This window comes from Neolamprologus multifasciatus, chromosome 16 (assembly GCF_963576455.1).
Source record: "Neolamprologus multifasciatus chromosome 16, fNeoMul1.2, whole genome shotgun sequence".
NCBI lineage: Eukaryota > Metazoa > Chordata > Actinopteri > Cichliformes > Cichlidae > Neolamprologus > Neolamprologus multifasciatus.
In genome coordinates, this window is record NC_140454.1 from 8,671,415 (window position 1) to 8,693,910 (window position 22,496).

General features: G+C 39.8%; 1 protein-coding gene and 1 long non-coding RNA gene across 3 annotated transcripts in view; both read right to left on the reverse strand.

Moving 5' to 3' along the window:
• The window catches only part of LOC146500233 (uncharacterized), a 262,037-nt gene that overhangs the window by 138,526 nt on the left and 101,015 nt on the right, over positions 1 to 22,496 (reverse strand). The gene's annotated exons all lie outside the window — the stretch shown is intronic.
• The window catches only part of LOC146500237 (SH3 domain-binding protein 4), a 48,670-nt gene that overhangs the window by 10,397 nt on the left and 15,777 nt on the right, over positions 1 to 22,496 (reverse strand). Inside the window, exons 2-4 of one of the 2 annotated variants that reach the window (XM_085135538.1) lie at positions 13,549 to 13,770; positions 10,506 to 12,862; positions 6,277 to 10,285 (exon numbers count right to left, since the gene is read on the reverse strand). In XM_085135538.1, coding sequence (XP_084991664.1) covers positions 10,277 to 10,285; positions 10,506 to 12,862; positions 13,549 to 13,672 — 2,490 coding nt within the window. In that variant the 5' untranslated portion in view covers positions 13,673 to 13,770 and the 3' untranslated portion in view covers positions 6,277 to 10,276. Of the gene's footprint in view, positions 1 to 6,276; positions 10,286 to 10,505; positions 12,863 to 13,548; positions 13,771 to 22,496 lie in introns of those variants that run through there. The other variant, XM_085135536.1, reaches the window with a different exon arrangement.

The following is a 22,496-nucleotide window of genomic DNA, read 5'->3' on the forward strand; positions in this document are numbered from 1 at the left end:
ATCACACTCCACTGCTTTCTTCAAAGTGATCACTGATGATAACGGCGTGTAACACTGTTACATTTACTGTTGCATTACTACTGCAAATGACCATCAACAATTGAAGGACTTTGAATTCTAAAGAAACAATCTTGCAAAGTTACCTCTTGATTTTCAATTCAGGTTGTGAAAGCTGATTTCGAGTTGCAATATATCTAAATTATATATTGCCTATTACCTTTCAGCTGATCCCCTATTTCCCAAGAGGCCACCACAGTGGATGTATCCAAATGTTGACTTGCCACATGTTTTTGCTCTTCCTCACATTTTACTCAGGCTTGGGAGAGGCACTAGGACTTACAGCAATGTGAGACCCAGTTAGGCTGGGTTTGTTTGTACCCCTCAGAATCGAGCCAGGGGTCTTTCAGACGAAAGGTTAATGTGTTTAAGTAATAGACTTAGGTGTCTATACATTTCCCTTTAACCATCCAATCCTTGTCATAACATAAAATGACTGCATTTGCAAAAGAATTTTAATAGTTGTAATAATACATGTTTTGTCATTGTCATTTATATTTCTAACACAAATGCTGGCAAATTATCATAAAAATTGGATTTAATCAGTTTCCACCTCTGTGTGGAAGAGAAAGACAGAAAGGCTATGACACTGACTTGTCAGAAAAACATTAAATATTTACAAGTTTATTCCCTCAGATTTTTATGATTTAGCTGCAGAGAGATTTTCCTAACATTTCTACTGCTTTAGCCATTTTCCATTAAAATGCACACTATTACTGCAAAGGCAAATCAATGTTGGCAAACGAGTGGTGTCTGAGTAAGCATCTAGCAGGCAGGTTTACAGTTTAGTGTAAAAACCTGAACGTGCCCAAACATCATGTTGAGGTTACAACAGGCCATGAGCAGATAAGGGGAGAGGAATGGAGTGAGTTAAAAAGAAACTTAAGGGGGAGTGCAGGACCGAGAGAGCCTGTTAAAACTTGTCCAGAATTTCTCAATCACACAGCACTCAGTTTAGGGTAAAATAGTGTTGAAATCATGTAATTATCTTATAACATCAATAAATATTGTTCAATTTTTTGATATGGGTGGGTCTCTACCAACCCCTGAGGGAGATGTCTCGCTCTTTGATGTAAGCGTACTGTTATCAGGAAACCTTAATGTGTCTGAAGTATGTGAATCCCTTGCAACGCCCTAGAAAAGTAGAATTGCAACTTTAAAAAATAAAATGATTTAGGTTATATGTTAAAATTCAGCTCACAGCAGTAGTATCTCCCAAAACATTAAATCTGAATGCTTGCATGGCATCTACAGCATTTTATTGAACATTAAGAAGTGCTGCTTGATAATAGCTTTGTACAATTTGAAACAAAGCATGAAAAATTAATAGAAACAACTACAGTTTATGACAAGACTTTGAAACTCTCAAGCTGCTGAAATTCCTTTTTAATCCAATTTCTTGGTGAACAGAATGCGACCAAATGACACTGAATGAGTTTGGTGTCCAGCCTGACACTATGAAAGCGTCTGCTGAGGTTTTCCTGCTGCTGTGGGTGAAGCACAGGAAAACACCAGCAGAATCAACACTGAGCTGAAAATGAAACCACGTCACATCATTTTCTCTCTCTTTTCCATAACAGTTTCACAGGGAGGGTCTCACATGCACCGACATGCACACACAGATTAGCTACCAAAACATATAATAAAAAAATCTCAGATTACAACACACACACAGAGGGAGAGTGACTTCATTCTCTGCTCCTGTATATATTTTCATAGGGAAAAACTATCTGCTGCTACATTATATTAGGCTTCTAATTCTCACTTATAGAACCTTTAACAGAAACTTGATTATACTTGGACCTAATTGCAGATTTCATGAAAGAAAATCAGAAAAGTTAGAAATCTGTGATTTTACATTGTGTCAGACATTTTTCATTCTACATCTCAATTTTTCCCCCCGACATATCTTTGTCACAAAACCCTTAGTGTCACGCTCTCTTGCTCTGGGGAGTGTTCTCGAGTGTGTGCAGGTTGTCGCCCTGGTGCATGGAAGTTAATAAGATTGTGAAGCAGCTGGATGCACACACCTCATGCCCATTCTTTATCACACTTCTGTGCTTTTAAAGGCAGGCTTCTCCCATCCACCTCCCCCAGCAAGTTCAGCTTCAGTAGCTGTAACGTTAGACTCTTCTTTTCATGCTTTGGTTTTTTGGAATTGGACTTTGATTATCAACCTACCCTACTTTCCTGCAGCAGAACAACATCAGAACTCTGGCTCTTCTAGCTATGCTCACCACACCAACTCTCTCCTTTCTCTGGTCTCCAGAAGCCGATACAGACTTCCAAACCTGACTATTCCCCCAGGTTTTTAGATTATTGATGTAGATGCCTCCCTTACTCAATCAATCTCCCAGAACATTGGCTCAGATGGTAAGTCTATCTTCATCTGAAAAGAACGACGATGTTGCCATTAAGCTAGCCCCAGAGGGAGTGGAAACATTGGTTCCTTCTTATTGGCAAAGCACACCTGATCCAGGTAACCAGCAGCAGGTAGGGCAGGGATATCTCAAAAACAAGCAGGATGCTGGCCTTCGAGGACTGGAGCTTGACACCCCAGCTCTAAGAGGTCGAGTCCTTGTCATGCTGGGTAGGGACTGTTTGTGGGTGTTCTAAATTTCCTTTTACCTATTGCTCGAAATCCGGGGATATAATACCAGACACATTCCCAAAGAATGTCCCGATGCTCCTCCCATAAATATGGGTGAACTAACATGGAGAGACTGACATGAAGCTTTCAACTGCCTTTATGTTCCCTCCTCCATACACTCTCAAGTAATCCAATGGGCTCAATGCTGGGAGATTTGCATGCCATCCTTGAGTGAGTTGAACCAGAAACTTTATTAAACAAACATTCTGATGGTCTGCTCTGGAAAGGGAGGTTTATTCTTATGTGTCAGCCTGCTCGGTCTATGCCTTAAATAAATCTTTCCTACAACCCCCATCAGATCTATTATAACCTCTGGACCCTACTAGAGCAGGGCAATATGACCAAAAATATTTATTACCATATGCATTTGAAAATTTGCGATAACGATATAACTGACAATATAATTGACACTAGACAAAATACTGTACAACTCCACAACTTTATCAGTGCTAAAAAAAAACCCCATCAATGTATTTTCACTTAAACAAGCAGCTGTTTTTTACGTGCATTAAAGTTATATAAAAATTTAACAGTGCAAATGCAAATTCCTTGCTGACAGTTTAACCAAAAGGCATTTCCAGTGGAAACTGGCCAACATATCCTCAGCATAACCACGTATAATATCCACAAAACTTAAAAAACGTAATATTATGTTGAAGCACAGTGCGTATCACTCCGCGAGGCTCCTGCCTACGATAGACTTTCGAGCACCGTGTACCACATAAAATCATTTCGAGGTCAGTAAACACAACCAGAGTTCATACATAAGGCACACGGGATTATTAGGGGCACTGTCGATTTTCAGAAAAATCAAAAGATTTTAAGTGTGCCGTATTTTCCAAAAAACACGGTAATAACAACGGCCCGCTAGCATGCTCTACCAAAAATATTGCTTTGTTCTGTATCTGACGGACGAAAGCTAAACCAGTTCCACACCACTGAAGACCCCTTCATTCTCTGTCGCCGCCATGTGGTATGAAAACAAAGGCACTGCGCATGCGCGTTTTACCCATATTCTATCACAATATTTCATTTTCTTATCATTGCCCAACATTATACCAGTATTACTGTGAACAGTATGATATGGCCCAGCCCTACTCCCTACCAACAGACCCTGGCATTGGAATAGGTTTTGTTACTGTCCTTCTGAAGGGAATACAGTAATCCTTGAAGTCTAAGATTTTCTAAATCTTTCCACTTCAAAGCACCTTCTAAATTGCTCACCAGCTTAGAGATAGCTAATTTATTGATCCACCATGTTTTTCACCTTCCCAGCATTCCTAATGACACCGGTTCAGACTGCGAGTGTCAGTCATTTAAGGTGTGCAAGGATTTTTGTAAAATGCTGGGTGCTTAGGTTAGCCTTTCCTCTTGGTTTCACCCCAAAGAAATGGCCAGACAAAGCGGTGTGGCTCTGTGCACTGTACAGCCTTCTCCAACCAGTCTACCAGTTGGACCAGTCTATCAGTTGGTCTACCAGCTCACAGTTGCTTTGGATTGAGTGCACATGCAATACACTCACGTCATCAGCAACAGGAATGACAATCTTTGAAGCATCCCCGTTTCAAACCAAGGAGCAAGAGTTGGCAGGGCCATCAGTCCACCACCACCTACATCACTGCTATAGGATTTGGAATCAGATTAAGGCAGTACTTCTTTAGACAGCAGAGCAGAACAAACAACTGGCAGACCACAGGAGGACCCTCCTCTCCCAACTATGTGGCAGGTCACAAAGTTTGGCTCTCTACTAGAGACATTCCACTCAAAACTGACTAGGAAGATGGCTCCCACATTATCGGACCGTGTTTTATTTTGTTATTGAAAGACTAATAAATCATTATTCTTAAACTCACAAGGTCTGTGAAATTCTCCCTACTTTCCATGTGTTTGTTAAAACCCGTCACCTCCAGCCCATTTCAGCCAGTAATGTCTGGGTTTTGTCAGAATTGAAGTAATTCTGAGCACAGAAAAGTACAGTCAGAATTTTGCTTCAGCTGGAAAGCATCTGACTCGTAATGCTTTCATTTTTCCTGGATTACAATGTTCCCAAACATGAAATAAAAAGCACACCTGAATATACGCAAATCAACCACACAAACGTTATCAACAATTGATATATTTATTTATTTTTTTAAATTTATATATTAGGGTTGCAACGATACTCGTATCGATATTGAACCGTTCGATACAGTGCTTTCGGTTCGGTACGCATATGTATCGAACAATACAAAATTTTTAATTTATTTTATCAACTTTTCTTCTGACGATGCTGTCTGTGTTGAGAGCTCAGTGGATCTGCGTTCGACTACTCCGCCTAGGCTGCACTGTCAAGCGCAGATCCAGCTAAGCTAAGCTCGTTGCAACATGGCAAATTTAACCTCCCCCACCCTCATTCAGATCCGGCCTTTGGAACTATTTTGTTCTTCATGTGAAGTATGACCCTGAAGGTAAGATGCGTCATGGACAAAAGTAAAACAGTATGTCGGATGTGCCACGCAATGCTCAATTACATGGTGGGAACTACTGCGTTAGCGCAGTTTGCTCGTTAATGTGTTGACACCGTCCAGCCCCACGCACGGGGCGATCCGCGGTAGCTCGTTAACGGAGATTTGCCGCGTTGTGGCGTTAACGTCATTTCAGATTAACGCTGACAGCACTAGTGGGAACACAATGAATATGACTGCACATTTACGGCGACATCATCCTAGTGCAAAGACAAGTGGAAGCAGACAAAAACAACAAGCAGGCATGCTACAAACTTTACCCGAGTCATTTAGACAGCCGTTAGCACATGATTCTCCTTATGGGGACCTGATATGTTTAATATGCTGCTGAGAATATAGCCCAGAAGAAGCGTATAGTATAGCTTTTATTTTGGAAAGAGACATTTCTCTGTAATAAACTCTCTTTTCCAAAGATGAGTGATTTCTCATAGTTGCTCATTTTTACTGTTAAAATATCAATCTGTTCATAGACATCATCCACCTGCCTCAGACAAGTTCAAATTGGTCCTATGTGCAGGGTCTGGGTCAAGGAAGACAATGGGGTCGTATGGATTGCAGGCGCCTACTAGTCCACAACTGCATCTTCTGTTTAGTTTGGGAACAATGAGGCAGGAAACATCTGCAGGTTTGAGATCCAACAGACATAACTTGGATCATTTCCATGATCCACAACAACAACAAAACTCTTTTTACATACCAACAAAACTCACATCTGACTGTCCTGCAGGGCCAAACTATTACATGTGTGATGGAAGCTATATTCACACCACTATTTGTATTTACGCACTGAAAGAATTCCACATAAGATGTATTAAATGAAATAACAGTCTAGACCTTTTTAGAATTTAAAACTTCCCTAAAGCTCAAAGCAGCATCTGAAAGGGTGAAATTGAGCATAATAATAATAAACACACCCCATTAACATCAAGAGATTTAACCTGTGAGTTTGCCTCATGATGGTGTTTTTACCGTCTACTGGTGGAGTATAAACTGCTCCACAAATAATGGTTTGTAGACAAAGTAAAGGGAAAGTACATTGATGGTGTAAATGCTTTTCTTTCTTTCTTTTTTTTAACATAACGCCACTTTATTTTTCTGTTGCCAACTGAGCTGTCCATAACTCTGAAATCACTCCCCACTTATTACACTGTTTAGGGTGATAAATGTTCATGTAGTCCACAGCATGTCTCCCCTTTACTTCCTTTAAAACATCTACCATCTATGGCTGTGTTATTATGAGAAAGAAAATGCTTATTTTGTTTAGATGAGACATTTTTACAGCATTATAACACAGATTTTTTTTTCATAATGACTGAAAAAATCACAGACTCCAGTTAGTCACACAGAGACAGCTGAAATAAATATCCAGCTGTACTCCCAAGGTATTGACAGAGACGTCAAGCTTGTCCCTGCCTGTTGATATAAACAAACCTTATGGAAAAAAAACACTAGAATGCACTCTATTGCTCTCTGAAAATCACTCTCAGCAAACCAAAAAAACCACTTTAATCCTAGTTTAGTATTCTGACTACTGTTAAAACAACAACAACAACAAAAAAACTTAGCTACACTAAGTTAGTTAGTGTAAGAACACCCTGACCTGATGGTGGCGCCAAAAAATATCCGCGGTTGTCGTAATATTAAAAATAATATTTTAAATTGAAACCAGCTAATTGGTTTGAAGTGTAATAAACAAGGTTATTATCGTTAACGAAAACTAACGAAATAACGAAAACTAGAAGTGAAAAAACATTTTCGTTAACGGAAATAAAAATAAAAACAAAAAAAGGAAAACTAACTAAAACTGGAATGAGTGTTCACAAAACTAACTAAAATTAACTGAATTTATAGCAAAAATGTGTTTAGTTTTCATTGGTGTGTGCGTGTCATACAATAGTCAAGGGTGAAAATGAAGTTTAGTTTCCATATTTTTTTCTTGCTGTGTCTCATTATGCCAGCAGGTGGCAGTACGTTAGTCGAGTCGTCTGTGTTGCTGCTCCAGCCACGCACAGAATCATGTCAGGAAAAGTCGGAAGAAAGCGCCAGAGTCCAATTTGGGATTACTTTGAATATGACTGTGTTTTGGATAAAGCAAGTGTCTTGTAGTGGAAACAGACAAATTATGAGGGACATTTCTAAAGGGAAAAAATCCCACAAACCTTAAAGTGCACTTGAAAAGCTCACACAAGAAGGCTAACCTAGCTTACCTTGAGAAGGTCAGGGAGCACACTCAACCCTCATCCCCAGAAAACTGAAGCTAACACCAGGCAAGGCAGCGTGATGCATCCCGAGACAACAGGACGGGGATATCTACATAACTGTGTGAGTCAATTACCTTCAAAAAGTTTATCAATTCACTTGAACCAAAATTACGAACACCCGGTGCTGCGAGAGTTAATAGTCTCATTGGGGCCAAGATATACATTTTATAGTTGCCTGGTATCAATGGTTGTTCATCTGCCTTTATTTATTTATTTAAAGAACCCATAGGTGGGAATGTGAGTTGTCTGTCTCTGCATGTTAGCCCTGTGACAGACAGGCGACCTGTCCAGGGTGCAGGGTATGGTAGCTGGAATAGCAACATACCCAAGGATAAGCAGAGGAGAATCACTGATATGATGAAACTGGGATTTTGTTACACTTAATTATTGCAAACACAACTAAAACTATAACTGAAACTAATCAAAACTAAACTGAAACTAAGGATTTTCAAAAAAATAAAAACTAAACTAAACTAGCAAACAATTGGTAAAAACTAATTAAAACTGATATAAAAGTGAAAATCTGAAGTCAAAACTAAATAAAAATAAAAACTAATGAAAATTGCAAAACTATTAAAACCCTGGTAATAAACACTCAGATAATCCAACATGTTGTGGAAATTAAAAAATGTAAGAAAAGAATTGATAGATTTATATGAATATGAGCACAGCAGTACAGCCCGTGCTAATTTTACTCCTGAATAAAACATCATGCAGATGTATGGGGAATTAGTCTGAGTGACAGACTTCCCTGCAGTTCTGCCTTCCTGTTACGGTTTATAAAAGATCTGCAAGTTACTCACATGGCAGAAGTAAGTCTCAAATCGTTGTCTTGTTTCTGCCTCTCCGGTGTGAAGATTTGCTCAGTTTCTGTTCTAAATTACAGAAAATTAGTTCTGGACTGTTGGTGGACCAAAACGTGGCTTATAAAGATGTCACCTTAAGCACAAACTCTGGAACACAGTGGCCAAGTTACAATATAAGCACATAACATAATCATCTCATAACATAATACCTTTTGTGCCTCTGCAATACAGGTGCAGCTTAAACTGAAGCTCATAATCGTTGCGAAGGAAGATGTATTGCAGGACTGGATGTGTGCATATATACATACAATGTTCCTTTTCTCTACTAATAATCAAAGCACACTAAAAAAGCATCATACATTTTAACACAAAGGCTGCTCTTTGGTGCAGCCACAGTGCTTTTGATTTGGTTCTCTTTCGTCTAAAAATAGACTTCAAAATGGCACGTCAAATGGCACACAGGCGAATCGTTGGAGAATGTCCCCCCGACACAGAAAATAGCTCAATTTCCAGAGGAGAGGAAGATTTGATCACGCAACAAAGATTCTGCTTTCGGGGGAGGGGGGGGCAGTGTTTGCACATCGGTCAAACAAGAATATGTACGCTGGTGAAACAACCGTTCGTGATACCGAATCTGAGTGATCATTGCGTGCTTTGATTGTCCTGAGAGTAACCAGTAGTTTATGTGTAATCCAGACAGGAATAACATAAAAACAGGCCTATGTTCAAACTACCCAGCAGGGCATATTTTCAGTCACCACCTTTTATTATGTTCTTTTCCATACTGCAGTTTCTCTGTCTATAAATGTTTCTAACTAGTGTTTACAACCCTGTGTAAATTACAGTGTTTCTGCTCGGCATTACTTCAGCTGTAAGATGTCTGTGACCTCCGAGAAACTCTCAGGAGGATAATGTACTGATACAGAAACAAAGCGTAGAAACAGTGCCTCAAGTCAAAAGGGGACACAGCCCACTAAAAAGGCGGTAATATTTCAGGGGCACACAGACGTGTAAAATGTAAGTCGTAAAATGAAAAATGCCAAATTTTACGGAGCACAGTTCCACAAACAGTGTGTTTAGGCATGTAAGGATGAGGCTCGATATCCAGACAGCCTGAGGCGCTGAGGCGAAAATCCACATTTCCATGACAGAAGATGCATAACCGAGTGCCAGACAGAGCTGGTTTGCACATTTACAGTGAACACAGCTCAGCATTTTGGCCTTTCCCCCTCCGAGAAAAAAAAAAGGCTGAATGCACTGAAAAGAAAAAAGCACAATACATAAGCATAATGACCAGGCTTCAGACACATCTGTTCACTTTAGAAGAAAAGCCCCAGTAAAATCTCTAAAAATGTTAAACTTCGCTAAAGCGTTCCACATTTGATATTCTACTTAAAGCCCAACTGAAAAAAGAGACGTAAAGAAAAGGGTTTTTGTTATGAGCTGACAAGCACCTGTGTTTCTTTCTAACTGGCTGAGCTGTATCGCTAACCCTAACCCCTAATGATAACCTAAGAATACGGGATTTGTTTCCCAAGTTGTCACAACCACTGGTCAAAATCATAGTAATTGGAACTGACACAAATGAAAAACAGACATTTTTCACCAAAAAATAGAGTTTGGGTTACTTCCCTTCATCAATCACACGTTAGCCTCACAGAATTAATTAATTCAGTATTATTGTATCAGTATATTAAATTTGCCTGTGTTTCCATTCCTGAAATGTCTTAGTGTACATACCAGCGTAAGAGCCAGTTTCATTAAGCTCTCCACACTTTTTCTTCTTTCCTCGTGTTTGATTTATTTGCACATAAAGTAAAAAAAAATTACAAGTGCAGTCTATGCTATCTATTGGATTTGTACGATCAGCATACTCATGGGGACAAAGTATTCTGCTGCTCTGCATAGCTCCTCGGTCCTGATTAGACCCCGATGCCTACACAGCAGTTATTGACTGCACTCCCAGCAGAATCAGTAGACTGGACCACAGCCTAAATCCTAAGGCAGCTGTGGGAAGATAACACAGCAGAAGGATAATTTTGCTTTAAGAAACAAGTGTCCAACCAAGGGGATAAAGAACAAATAATGCCTCTAATTGGACCAATGAAGGCCATAATGTCTCAAAATGAAACTGAAAAGTTAAAACAGAAAAGAACAATTTTCATTTCTTCAAATCAGAAAACGCTATGTCACTGCTACAGAGGAGGATGCCAAGGTAGTAACTTACTGTCAGGAGTTCTTTCTGGAAGGACTTCCTCTCTTTGCTCTCGGCATTGTTGCAGTCTTCCTTCAGCCTCTCCAACACTGATGCAACCCTCTCTGGTTCGCTGTCCAGCTCAGCGCGGCAAAAATGCGTTAAGGGTAGGTTGACATATCCAAGGGCATCTGCGAATGCTCGCCAGTTGCCAATGTTCTCCATCAATATAGTTCTTACAGAGGCGTAAATATATGTGAGGAACTTGCAGGGCTTCAGTATCTGCTCAAGTAACAATGAGGTTGTGAGGTCAGGCCCAGTGAAGTAAATTGGCTTAACTTTGCCGACCACTAGCACATTCTTACAATGAACAAGTCCCATTCTGCCCTGATAATATCCAATGTACCATTCTTTTGTCCACAACTGGCCCTTCAGCTTGATCTTCTCCTCACTTAACAGAGCTACAAAATCTCCTTTCCTATATTCAAGCAAGTACTGATTTTTTGTTTGTCGTATGACAGTTTTGATTAACTTTCCAAACTTCAGGTTGTTTATTCTCCTGTCCTGAAAAACAGGATACTTAGTGGCGATGGCAAGAGGAGACAAGACAATCTTACCAACTTCCTTCTTCTTCAGGAATCGCCGTTGCGCTGATGTCTTTGGGCCTGCTTTGGGTGGCGGTGTTGGTGTCTGGACACAAAACTGGGCCAGTATACAATCTTGGTCATCTTTGACCTGGATTCTTAGGGTGAAATCCGACACATCGTCTGCGCGTGATGCAATGACATAGACAAGCCTGCTGACTTTGCCTAGCTTAACTTGGAATCCTCGAACTACCCTGGCCTGCTCACTAGCCTTTACTTCATAATTGGCCATGTTGGAATAAACTCCAACACGAAGGTCCTGCGGTCGGGACAAGATAAACTGGTGTTTGCCCCAGAGCTGGAGAGCAACCGGTGGTGCAGACTGGGCCTGCTTGCCAACCTCACTCACCAACAGTGTCTTTGGCGCACAATCATGGCCGAACATAGCCACCACTGTTTTGAAGGATGGATGGATGTGTTTGGGACCATACACTCCTAAAGTGATCTTCTTAACCACATGCTCCCAAACTGTGGAATTTGGAGATAAGGATTGAGCCTGAGCCACGACACACACGTACATACATGGCTCAAGGTTATCCAGGCACACCTGGACTGTGTCTCCATACATGTATGCCTGAGGAACAGGAGTGTAAGGTCCCTCTTTACAATCACTTCGTACACACAAGACTTCAGTAGTCTGCCTCCTCTCCATTTTTACCACAACAGACACTTTCATCTCCAGGGTAACAGTGGTTTTGGTTTCCATGTTGCTGAGTTTAATCTCCACCACAGGGCTGACAGTGGTACAGCGGTCACTGTTGAGCTCTAGCGGCGGGTCTAGCAGAGCTTTAATTGAGATCTGCTGTGTATCCCCAGGGGCGACATGGCCCTCTGGTATATGGATGCTGATGCTGGTGTCCGGAAGCTGGACAGCTCCGCCTGAGCTGTCTAGTCGACATACGATGTTAGTCTCCACCGGCTGCGTTTGGCCCCAGCCTGGGTTCTGGCCAAGGGAATCCAAATCATGGCAGGACCTGGCCAACTTGCGGTGTGTGAGCCATGCAGTCCGGAAATCCTCCCTGCTCTGGAACTGCTCTGGTGCTGGTGCTTTAAGGCCTCCAAAGAAACTAGCAGAGGCCTGAGGAGCATCGGACTGTGCCTGCAGGATGGATAACTCAGAAAGACTGTAGGAACGTTTGCTTCTAAAAAACGGGTTGTCTCTGCGCATAACCTGACCGACCCCCAGAGGACTTACAGGGTTCAAACTGATAACACCGCTGCCAAAACCATTAATGTCAGCAGTGCTGCTGGTGGACTTGGGCAACGATGGAGTGACGGTATCAAACAGAAGAAGGTCAACTGATTTTTCATTACTGTTTTGATCAAGTGAGCTCTGGGGACCCCCGTTTAGAAAGGGATTTGTAGAGGTATGGTTAGTTGCAAAAGGATTTCCATTTTGGAAGGTGGTTGGTTTAAGAATCACTCCTGCCCACTCGCCTAGAAGGTCCATTTCTTTGGCTGCCTCCTCATTACAGTCTCCCACAGTGTCAATCATCCCACTGTCGCTGAAGGACGAGTCTCTGTAGTTAATGGGCTCCACATATGCTGCAGGAATGTAACCCATCTCTTTGTTATTGTGGGCATACCACCACTCTCCTCCTGACGAGTCCAGAACATAGAGGCGATCTCCTTTAGAGAACTTCAGGGTGGTGAAGCTAGACGGGCAGTAGTCCTTAATGGCAACGACCTCCCTGGCAGTGCCAAAGGAGGCAGTTGTGTCCAGTCGTAAGGCACTGGGAGAAGGCACTGGAAAAAAATAAATAAATAAAACATAAAAGTGTGATGTTTTTGTGGTGAAATACATCATTATGTATATAAGGCAAGTGCTAGTCATCAACTTTTCAGTGTTTCTATAGAGAAGTAGGGTTAACTTCTAAAATCCTAGAAATAGGGCTTTAACAAATTTTTATTTATTACAAATTATTTCAAGAACTAAATATTTTTGTCTACATATGCAGAACCTGGGCCATTTATATTCAGCTATAGAGTGTCCCTCCTTGTTTTGGAGGGGGGATTTGGTTCCTGTGTATCTTACCTACACTTAACAACAATATTTATGGCAGAATGATGGCTCAATGCAGAATGAGTTAGAACGTTCTTTGTGGAGTTGTTTACACAGGATTTTACAGAGAGCTCTAAAATTATCAAAGATAGTACCTATAATCCCCATAAACAAACAACACAAAAGAGAGTCTGCATCTAAAGAAGTTCACTACTGAGTCTGGGGTTTATTTAAACTTTATTCCGAGTTTTAACAATACTGAAAAATTTACCCTAAAAAGCACTTAAAAGTATTATTTATCAAAGTTTATCTCTGAAAAATTGTAATCGGATTATTTAAAGTAAAGTATTTCAAACCTGAGAGAAAAGCAGAGAAAAAAAGAAATGACTCTTGCGTCATTAATTTCAATACGCTTTTCAGGCCTGCTGACCTTTGACATCGGTGAGACTGGCTTCTGACACTCCTTCGGTGAGATCGATGAGCGTTCCCTCTGATTTGCAGCGAGGCAGGGAAGCGTTGTTGTTCGTCGTGGCTCTGATTCGATGGGCAGCCATGTTTGGACCAGTGACTGCACACCCGGCGGTGTTTTCGAGCTACTCTAGCGTCCTCTGAGCTAACGGGGAGATCAGATGTCAACAGCCTCCCATGATCACTGTAAGACAGAGAATATATTGAGGTAGCAGTTATTAATTATTATTTAGAATATACCAACGCATCCTCTCAAAGTAAGATTTTCAACCATCTTTTAATCTGAATCTTTTTGGTTTTCTGTCTTCTTTAAGACAAACTAAACACCAGTGTGTATAGATATAGTGGATGTTCAAAATTATTTGGATGATTAAAGTCTCCTAAAACTCTTTGATGCTCCTTCAGGAGTTCAGGATATTCATGTACAGATTCAGCCCAGAAAAGAAACATCAGTAGAATACAAAATTAAGCACACGCATGAGTTTTGGCTGCCTGGGCGATGATAGCAATTAATCTTCATAAATGTTATCTTATTTATTCAAACTAATCTTCTCCTTAGTGATAAGACTATTTCTGTAATAATTAACATACTGGAAAGAAAAAAGAGATTATCTTGTTTTTGAGCTTCTAAAATCTAAAACGCAGAAGGGTTATATTCAGGGGACAAGTCAGCTGCCAGATATGATCAAATTAAAACACAAAATATTCCCTCATCTTTGGTCAACAGAAGGCAAACTCACACTGCTGTCCACTCTTAGCTGTTGGATTAAAATTAACTAAAACACATAACTATAACACAGGAGCAGTGTTTCCTCCAAAGTGATTACTATCACACTGATAAAGGTTAAGATTAGTAGTCTGTATTTTTTCCTTCTATTAATAAATCCTCCAAAATACCAAAACAAATAAATGTTAGTTTCTTATAACTGTGTGACAGTCCTGCCCTGTTTCAGGCCCACAGCCCCAGGCTGTCTGGTTCCTGCTGAAGACACGAATCTTTAAAAAGTTGTTACAAATATAGTTTCATCTTAAAACTGAAACTATTCTGTAAACAGCATTTCTATACAGGTGGAAACAACAGCAACTGATTCATTCACCTTTGATGCTCCAACATGTCTGTGGTGCTTTGAAAAAAAGGTTTTAAGAGCTCAGTTGCTGTAGTAACTGTGTGTCTGTCTGTGAAGCAGTTTATATTTTCACACAGCAAAATGTGAACGATACAACATAGCTTGTGTTCAACATCCTTTAGCGCAATACCAAATATTGAATGAAATGTCTCTTGATATAGTTTTAGGATAGAATAATTGGACTTTTATTTTCTCTTTGTGAGTTACACTTGGCACATATTTCCACACATTGTAATATTTCTTGTTTTTTGTAGATGCATCATGCGACGTTTAGTATAACTTTCTGTCTGCTCTTGCAGTCGTTGCCAGGCATCAGACAAGACTTTAAACCCACTGCAGTCAATATAAACACAAGGCTTAAAGAACAGGAGCGTGAAGAAATGCAAACAGCAGATATGGGTCAGTGGAACATAGCAGTTTGAGAGACACCAGGCATTTCACTGTAATCCATAATTTATAACACAGTCAGCTCAAAGATGGCATAAAGCGCTGTAAAGCTGTACTGCACTATACAAGTAAACATCAAGTCTTTCACTGGGCTGTAGCTCAGGAGTTATAGCAGGTCATCCACTAATCTGAAGGTTAATGGTTCAATCCATGGCTGCTCCAGTCTGTATGCCAAAGAATCCTGATACTGAACTTGCTCTGATGTGTTCATCTGTGTGAGAATGTTAAATAGAAAGCGCTTAGGTGTAGAGATGGACCGATCCGATATTACGTATCGGTCCGATAATGACCTAAATTACTGGATCGGATATCGGAGAGAAATAAAAAATGTAATCCGATCCATTAAATATCAAAAAAGCACCTCACAAAACTTGCAACATGGCGTAACTCGGCTCATAACCGTAGCTTGTAGGAGCAGTGTGGTCACGTGATAGAGCGGCTGTGTGTATTTGTAGCCTGCTAGCAAACATTTCATCTCCGAGGAAGTTATCTCAGAGAGAAGTAAAGCAAGTGTGTAAGTTCATCTCTGAATGTTTGTAAAGCATTCCCGCGTTAAGCTTAACAACCGATATATGGAGCAACTGCCTCTTCTCTCTCTCTCCTGCTGCTACTTCAATCGTGAAACTGCTTAATGATCAGCTGATCGGCTTTTCTGTCGCGAGTCCGTCTCTCTTCTTTGTTTTTGGCTCACTTTGCACCAGAAAGAGGAAACCAGCGGCTGAACAACAGCAGCACTATTAAGCTTGATAAGCTGTTGTTAGAATTGATTTAATATTACTTTCTAGACCAGAATCTTTTTCTACGCAGCTGACGGCTGGTAACTGTGCAGGGGCGGATCTAGCAAAGTTTAGCCAGGGGGGCCGATAGGGCATTAACAGGGAAAAGGGGGCACAAAGAAATACTTTTCTTTCTTATTCTCATTTAAAATATCTAGCTTTTAATAAATAATTATCTGAATCTTACACCCAAAGTTTTAATCTGATGTAAAATGTATAGAAGTCCATTACTGTATATAATAACTGTTAAGTCTAATATACCCTAGTAAGCTATAGTACTTTTTCCTTTGGGAAAGTACCATCTGTGAATTCTGCAATTCGGTCGAAGAAAGATGTTGAATCTATTTAATTATTCTTGAAAAATAATTTATTTCTGTGAATTTTTATCACCCTGCATCAAATTAAAGTTGATTACATTGATTAAGCATCATGAGGAGGAGGGTGGTTCCCTATTTTCTTTTGCTGGGAGTTTGCAACCCTATTAGGTAGGTTGCTTAATATTTCTGCTAAGTACTCTTTAAAATACCAGAATAGGGAGGATGGAGTAGGTTTAACTTTACTAGATTGATCAGTGTTGCTGATCTATGAAATATTTTGGGTGCATACAGGTGTAACAGAATAGCTTTAGTGTTGTTGTTGTTTTTTAACTTGAGTATAAACTTATAAAAAAAGCAGCAAGATATTAAAAAAAAAACGTTTTATTGATTAAAAAACACACTATATCGGATTCATATCGGTATCGGCAGATATCCAAATTTATGATATCGGTATCGGTATCGGACACAAAAAAGTGGTATCGTGCCATCTCTACTTAGGTGTAGCTTGTGTAAAGTGCTTCGATTGCTCAAGTACAAAAGCACCATATATGAACCATTTCAGTATTCTGGCTTCAGCTAACTTTGGCAGATGTCAGACACACTTTGTCTATCATTAACATCAATACGATGTTAATATTCATGGCTTTGAATGCCACCTTCATAAAATCTGGTAAAGCCAATTTCCTGTTCTCTGCTTTGTTAACAGTTATCTTAGTTTGAACTATTTTGATTGATCTACTGAATTAAATCAGAATTTCTAATGGAAAACAAACACAGTTTATGGAAACCTATACAATGTGCAATGAAAAAGTTGACTGAGGGTATTTCATCACATAACAGCAGGAGATCCTCTTAGACCGCTGCATGCAACCCTGGTGTGCTTCTAACTCACACACGCACACCAAACATTAGATCAAAAACATTGCAGCCAAAATTTTACAGGCTTCTTTGAATCTTATGTGCACCACGTGTGTTACTGCTTAATTAAACTGGGACTCTAAAGTTTGAGCGCTCCAGTTTAAATTTGTTCAATCAGGACATGTATGTTCTTTGCTTTACATCACACTCATTGAAGCATTTGAAGATTCAAGTTCAGTTCATTCTGTTGCTTCACATAAAACATAGATATACAGACTGTTTCAGACACAAAGGGGATAGAAAGAGGTTCAAACAAACAGCTGTTCTGCTTTAGGTTCTGCTTTTAAAGTTTGATTTTAGCTCCAAAACAAGAAGTCACAGCTTTACAGCTTCCCACTGTCAGCTGTTGACATTTAGAACATCAGGGGAAATTACTGTCTTATGCTTTGGAAACCATTAGCAGCCCATTCATTGAAGCAAAATTATTAATTTGGTATATAAAAGCTGCAGCATCAGCTACTTTATAGTATCCCCATAAAACCACATGCAAACTTTCTGAGTCCTAACAGGCTCAACAAATACCAGCTTATGATTAATCTCTATCCTGCTGGGAGACAAAGATTCACTTTATAGCTGTAGCAATGCATAAAAGTGTGTGTGATTAACCTTCATTACTCTCTAGCACATTAAATATGGTTTTGTTTTGTGCTATAACCCTTAAAACTGTATCTGTGTGCCATGTTCTCATTGTTAACACAGGCTGGGCGATGGAATTTAAGGTACATTGGCAACAAAGGCCATTATCACTACTGTCATAAAAATGACTTTATTGTCTTTAGTTTAAACACTGACACATTCTTGTGGGGCTACTGTTTAGTTAGTGTTTTCAACAAGATAAATACTTGTCAAACAATATGATCAGTTTGCTGTGGGAAGGTTGTACATGGAAATTCTGAGCATATAGAGCTGCAAATACAGGTAAGCATATTTACTGACTGTAAGTTAATTTAGGGTAGATTTTTTTTACTTATTTTTTTTTTAAACTAGAATTTTTACCTCTTTTAGTTGTCTGGCCCACAAATGTTATATTCTTTGTTAGCTTAGGCCTCATTTACAATGGTTGGAAACTCCCTAGCAGTCTCTGGAAAAATGTGCATTTTCCAACCAGTTGGTGAATGGTTGCTAGAAGCTGTTGGTCATCGCTGAGTCACAATCAGAATTAAAATGCTGCACCAAAACCCTCCCTGAGATTGTTTAAGTCACTAGCAGACTGCATGGAAGATATTGACTTGTTTGCAAACACTCGCTACACACCTAACCTAAGTAAAACTCGAAAAAGTGTGACACAAACTAGAAACAGAGATTCACTTCACTGATGCAGCAGATACATTTTAAACGTGCAACTTTTAATGAACGGTTTCTGTTCAAACCAGTATTAAGGTCAAGCATATAATAGACACATCGGTCCACTGTGCCTATTTATAACACAGTCACGCATGCAGAAGCTGAATAAGCTCAGTAACAGCAGAGGGAAATATTTCATTTCAAACCAAAATGAAAATTATCAAGGGAAAGCGCTTAAACAGACATTAAACACATTTACATATAAATACACATTAGCCGCCTAGCTTAATCGTTACTAGCATAGAAGGATTGTACTTCATACTATCTTTGGTCACTAGGAGCTTCTTGGCTTTAAATATATGATCTCCCCTGCTGGTACTGCAGCTTATACATGCATGTTCACTTCATGATTCAGAGAGGCACAGGAAATGGAGTGTTTGGAGATATCTTCCATCTAAAGAAATGGCCACCAACTAAAGATTATTTTGGTAGTCGACTAATCTGACAATTTTTCTTCAATTAGTCAATTAGTCAACGATCATTTCAAAAACTCTCATCCTGTGGGCAAAACCTCCTGTTCTAGGCTCCAGTACCTCACATGTTCAGGTCTGCCCACCTGTGAATATCACCCTGTTGTCTCGTCTCACAGAAAATTAAAGTAATGACTTAGGAAACATATGAATTAGAAAATAATCAAATGTGTTTTTAACAATACTCAATAGGATCATTAGAAATAAATAAATAAATAAAAATATTAACTAATATATACTAATACATTTACGCAGTAATAGTATATGACGTGTCAACAGTAAAATTTCACATCAACTAATTTTCATAGTCGACATCATCGATATTGGCAACGAACTGCTGCAGCCCTACTGGTGACCACTTCACCAAGTGACAGCAAGCAACATCCCACAAACATTTGCCGAGGAATACACATTTTTCACTAATGAATGGTGGTTACTGGGGGATCGACTAGTTTCTAGTGCTGTGTGACTGGAACTTAACACCTGATTTCACTGCAACTGCCAGCAAGCAGTTGAGGAATACTTACGACCCTACCAGGTACACGCCAGCCAGTCTCTAGACTTGTGTACATGGAGCCTTACGCAGGTCTAGCACATTCATTTTTGGCCTCTGCTGGCCAGAATTTTTTAAAAGTCATTTTTCAGGTGAACTGCCAGTAGACCAGCTAAACACTTCAGTATTTTCTCCGGTGTTGGAGATAACCAAGTGCAATGAAATGAAGTGAGTATCAGATTCCCATTCATGAGCATTTTTGCCACCAGTAAAGGTGATATAATACTGCTATCATAATTCACTTCTGCTGCCCACAAGTGGCCAAAACAACAGATCTGGGGCAATTTTAATTAAGATGATTACTCATGTACATTACACCAATATTAAAGCTGTAGCACTAGTTGTAATTGTATCGGTTATAAGAATGCCTCTTATGACTTTACACAAGACTACATGCTCATGTGCCAAAATATAGTCCATGTCTGAGTTTTTTGCTGGATGAAGCAAGTGGGTCCCTTGGGTCATCTGCACGAGCCGTTTTTAGGTTTTCCAACGTTCAGGCCAAAATCCTCTGGTGGGGCACATTTTTGCTTGGCAGCTCTGAGCTGCTGAAACAGCCTGATGAGGCTCTGAGAGGAGCAGAGTGTAGTGACAGCTTTATACAGATTTTAAATCCCCTCTTTTAGTACAGCTTCATGTTTTTGACCATTATTTTTATTATTTTTTTAACTTGTGTCCCCATTTATTGTTTTATCTGATGTCTTATTGGATTTCCAGCCATCCTTAAAGCTCATTTCTGAATATAAACTGCTGCACAAACAGGTTCATGAAGAAAAAAATTAGCTTTAATCCAAAAATATCACTATAATCCACATTAGTCCAGCCCTAAAGACAGTTTTCTCACTATTAACTCAAAACCAATGTTATTATGCTCTGCTCAATGGCATATTGTCTGGATCTCATCTGAAACGAGTGGGAAGACCTGGGTGAGGTGAGGTCAGATGTAAACTTTGGGTGGTCTGCAGCAGCAGCAGCTATCCAAACCTCAGCCTGACCACCCTGCACTGTTTAACACTGTAAAACAATGGTGGGCGAGGTCCTTCTGGCATGTATATCTGAGAAAGCGCAACAAGAACACTCTATTCATGCAAATCACAACATGCTGCCTGGTAATAAGGCGCTTGGAGAGGCCATAATGAGGCTCAGCCGGCTTCTTTGCTAACGACATGTCAAAAACTCTCCCTCCAGACTTTTTCTAATAACATTTCTGCAAAGTGTAACTGCTTTAACTGACTTCCATAACAGTTTCACACAATTTCATGTTTCTCATTGGGAGGATTGTGTCAAAAAGGAAAGCTGTGGCTGGTATTCTCCTCTAAGCCACAGTAGAACCGACACAGATAAATGCAGAACAAGCGACCAGAGAACACACAGTAACAGTCTTTTATTTTCATCTATTGCAAAGAATTTTATGTAAAGACCTAAAGCCTGACCGTGGAGGCAGTTCAGCTAAATAAGGCTCTCTGAAAAGAGTAATGCACACAAACCAAGTGTGTGGACAGAAATGCTTGAGCAAAGACTCGATGAAGATGAACAGTATATGAGCAGAAAGCTGCATAAGTGCAAGGTAATAGAGTTAGTAGAACCAAAATAGGAAAAAGTGGGAGACAGTTTCCAAGAAGATATCAAGCGTATCTGGATCCAGGGACTAATTCATGCTTAGAGTGGAGGTTGTTTCCAGCCTTGGTGGGGGTATACAGTCTCAGGCTGTTCTTGACTTTCAATAAATTTGGCAGCTTTGTTCATCTAATTGACATTTAAAAATACATTTTCTATTATTGTCTAAAGCTACAGCAAGCATTACATCATCTATGAAATACATGTGCGAACATTCAGTCTCTCAACATATTTTCTAGTTTCTGGAACCTTTTTTAACTTTCATTTAACCGAAAAGTTTAAACTCCTGACATGAACTTCAGATTGTGTCCTGGGACAAGACAGACAGCATCAACTTACCACGTTTTTAAAGGTGAAAGCTCCCTGAGAAAACCATGCTAAAAACCCATACTCCACACACAGAAGGGCCCTGCAAGGGTTAAAAAAAACTCTAGCTTTTTGGAATTTAAGAAATTGTGATTGCACAGACCAAATGATAAACCAAAGAAAGGTTTATCAGGAATACAATGAAACTTTAGTAGCAATTCCAGTTTGGAGTTGAAGAACCTCCTTGGACAAGAACCTCCTTCATTCTGCTAGAACACTTAAGATAGGTCATTGGGGGATCTTCCAATATGACAATGACCCAAAATATATTTCCAAGGAAACAAAAGAGTGGCTAACGCAAAAAAGAATACTTTATGAGTGGCCTAGCCAGTCTACAGACTTCAGTTTTACAGAAAGTCTGTTGAGGGAACTGAAGCTTTAAATTGACTGATATTCTGAATATTATATTATTCTGTCTCTCTCCATTAGAATGAAGCTACCATAAAAATAAGAGACTATTCATTTCTTTGAAAGTGAGCAGACTTATAAACTCAGCAAGGGATCAACTAATTATTTCCCCCAGTGTAAATGTCCAAAAAGAGACTTCTTGTCGCCTTTAACTACTGTTTGGCTTCTAGCTTTAAAATGTACATCCTTAAAATACATCTTTACAGAGCAACAAGCAATAAACTCTAAATTATTTACACATCCCATTTAACAGGTTCAAAATCGTCCAATAAACTCTGGTGCAGTGGACTGTACTGCAGGCAGCGAGGAGAATAGGATAATTTGGTCATATCTTTTGTTTTGCTGTCTTTCTCTGCGTACTTGTTTAATGGTACTGATCCACTGTCAGCCCAGTTAAAGCCCAGCCGCCCTCAGGCTGTCTGCTGCTCTGTCCTATAAACTGTCTGCAGAAGGAGGGATAAGAGGAGGAGAAGGGGGAGTGTGTGGAGGAAGTGTTAACTGCGTTGCAGCGTGAGACGATTTCTTCCGATGCAAACCAAGGCCATGAATATAGAATTATAATCACAT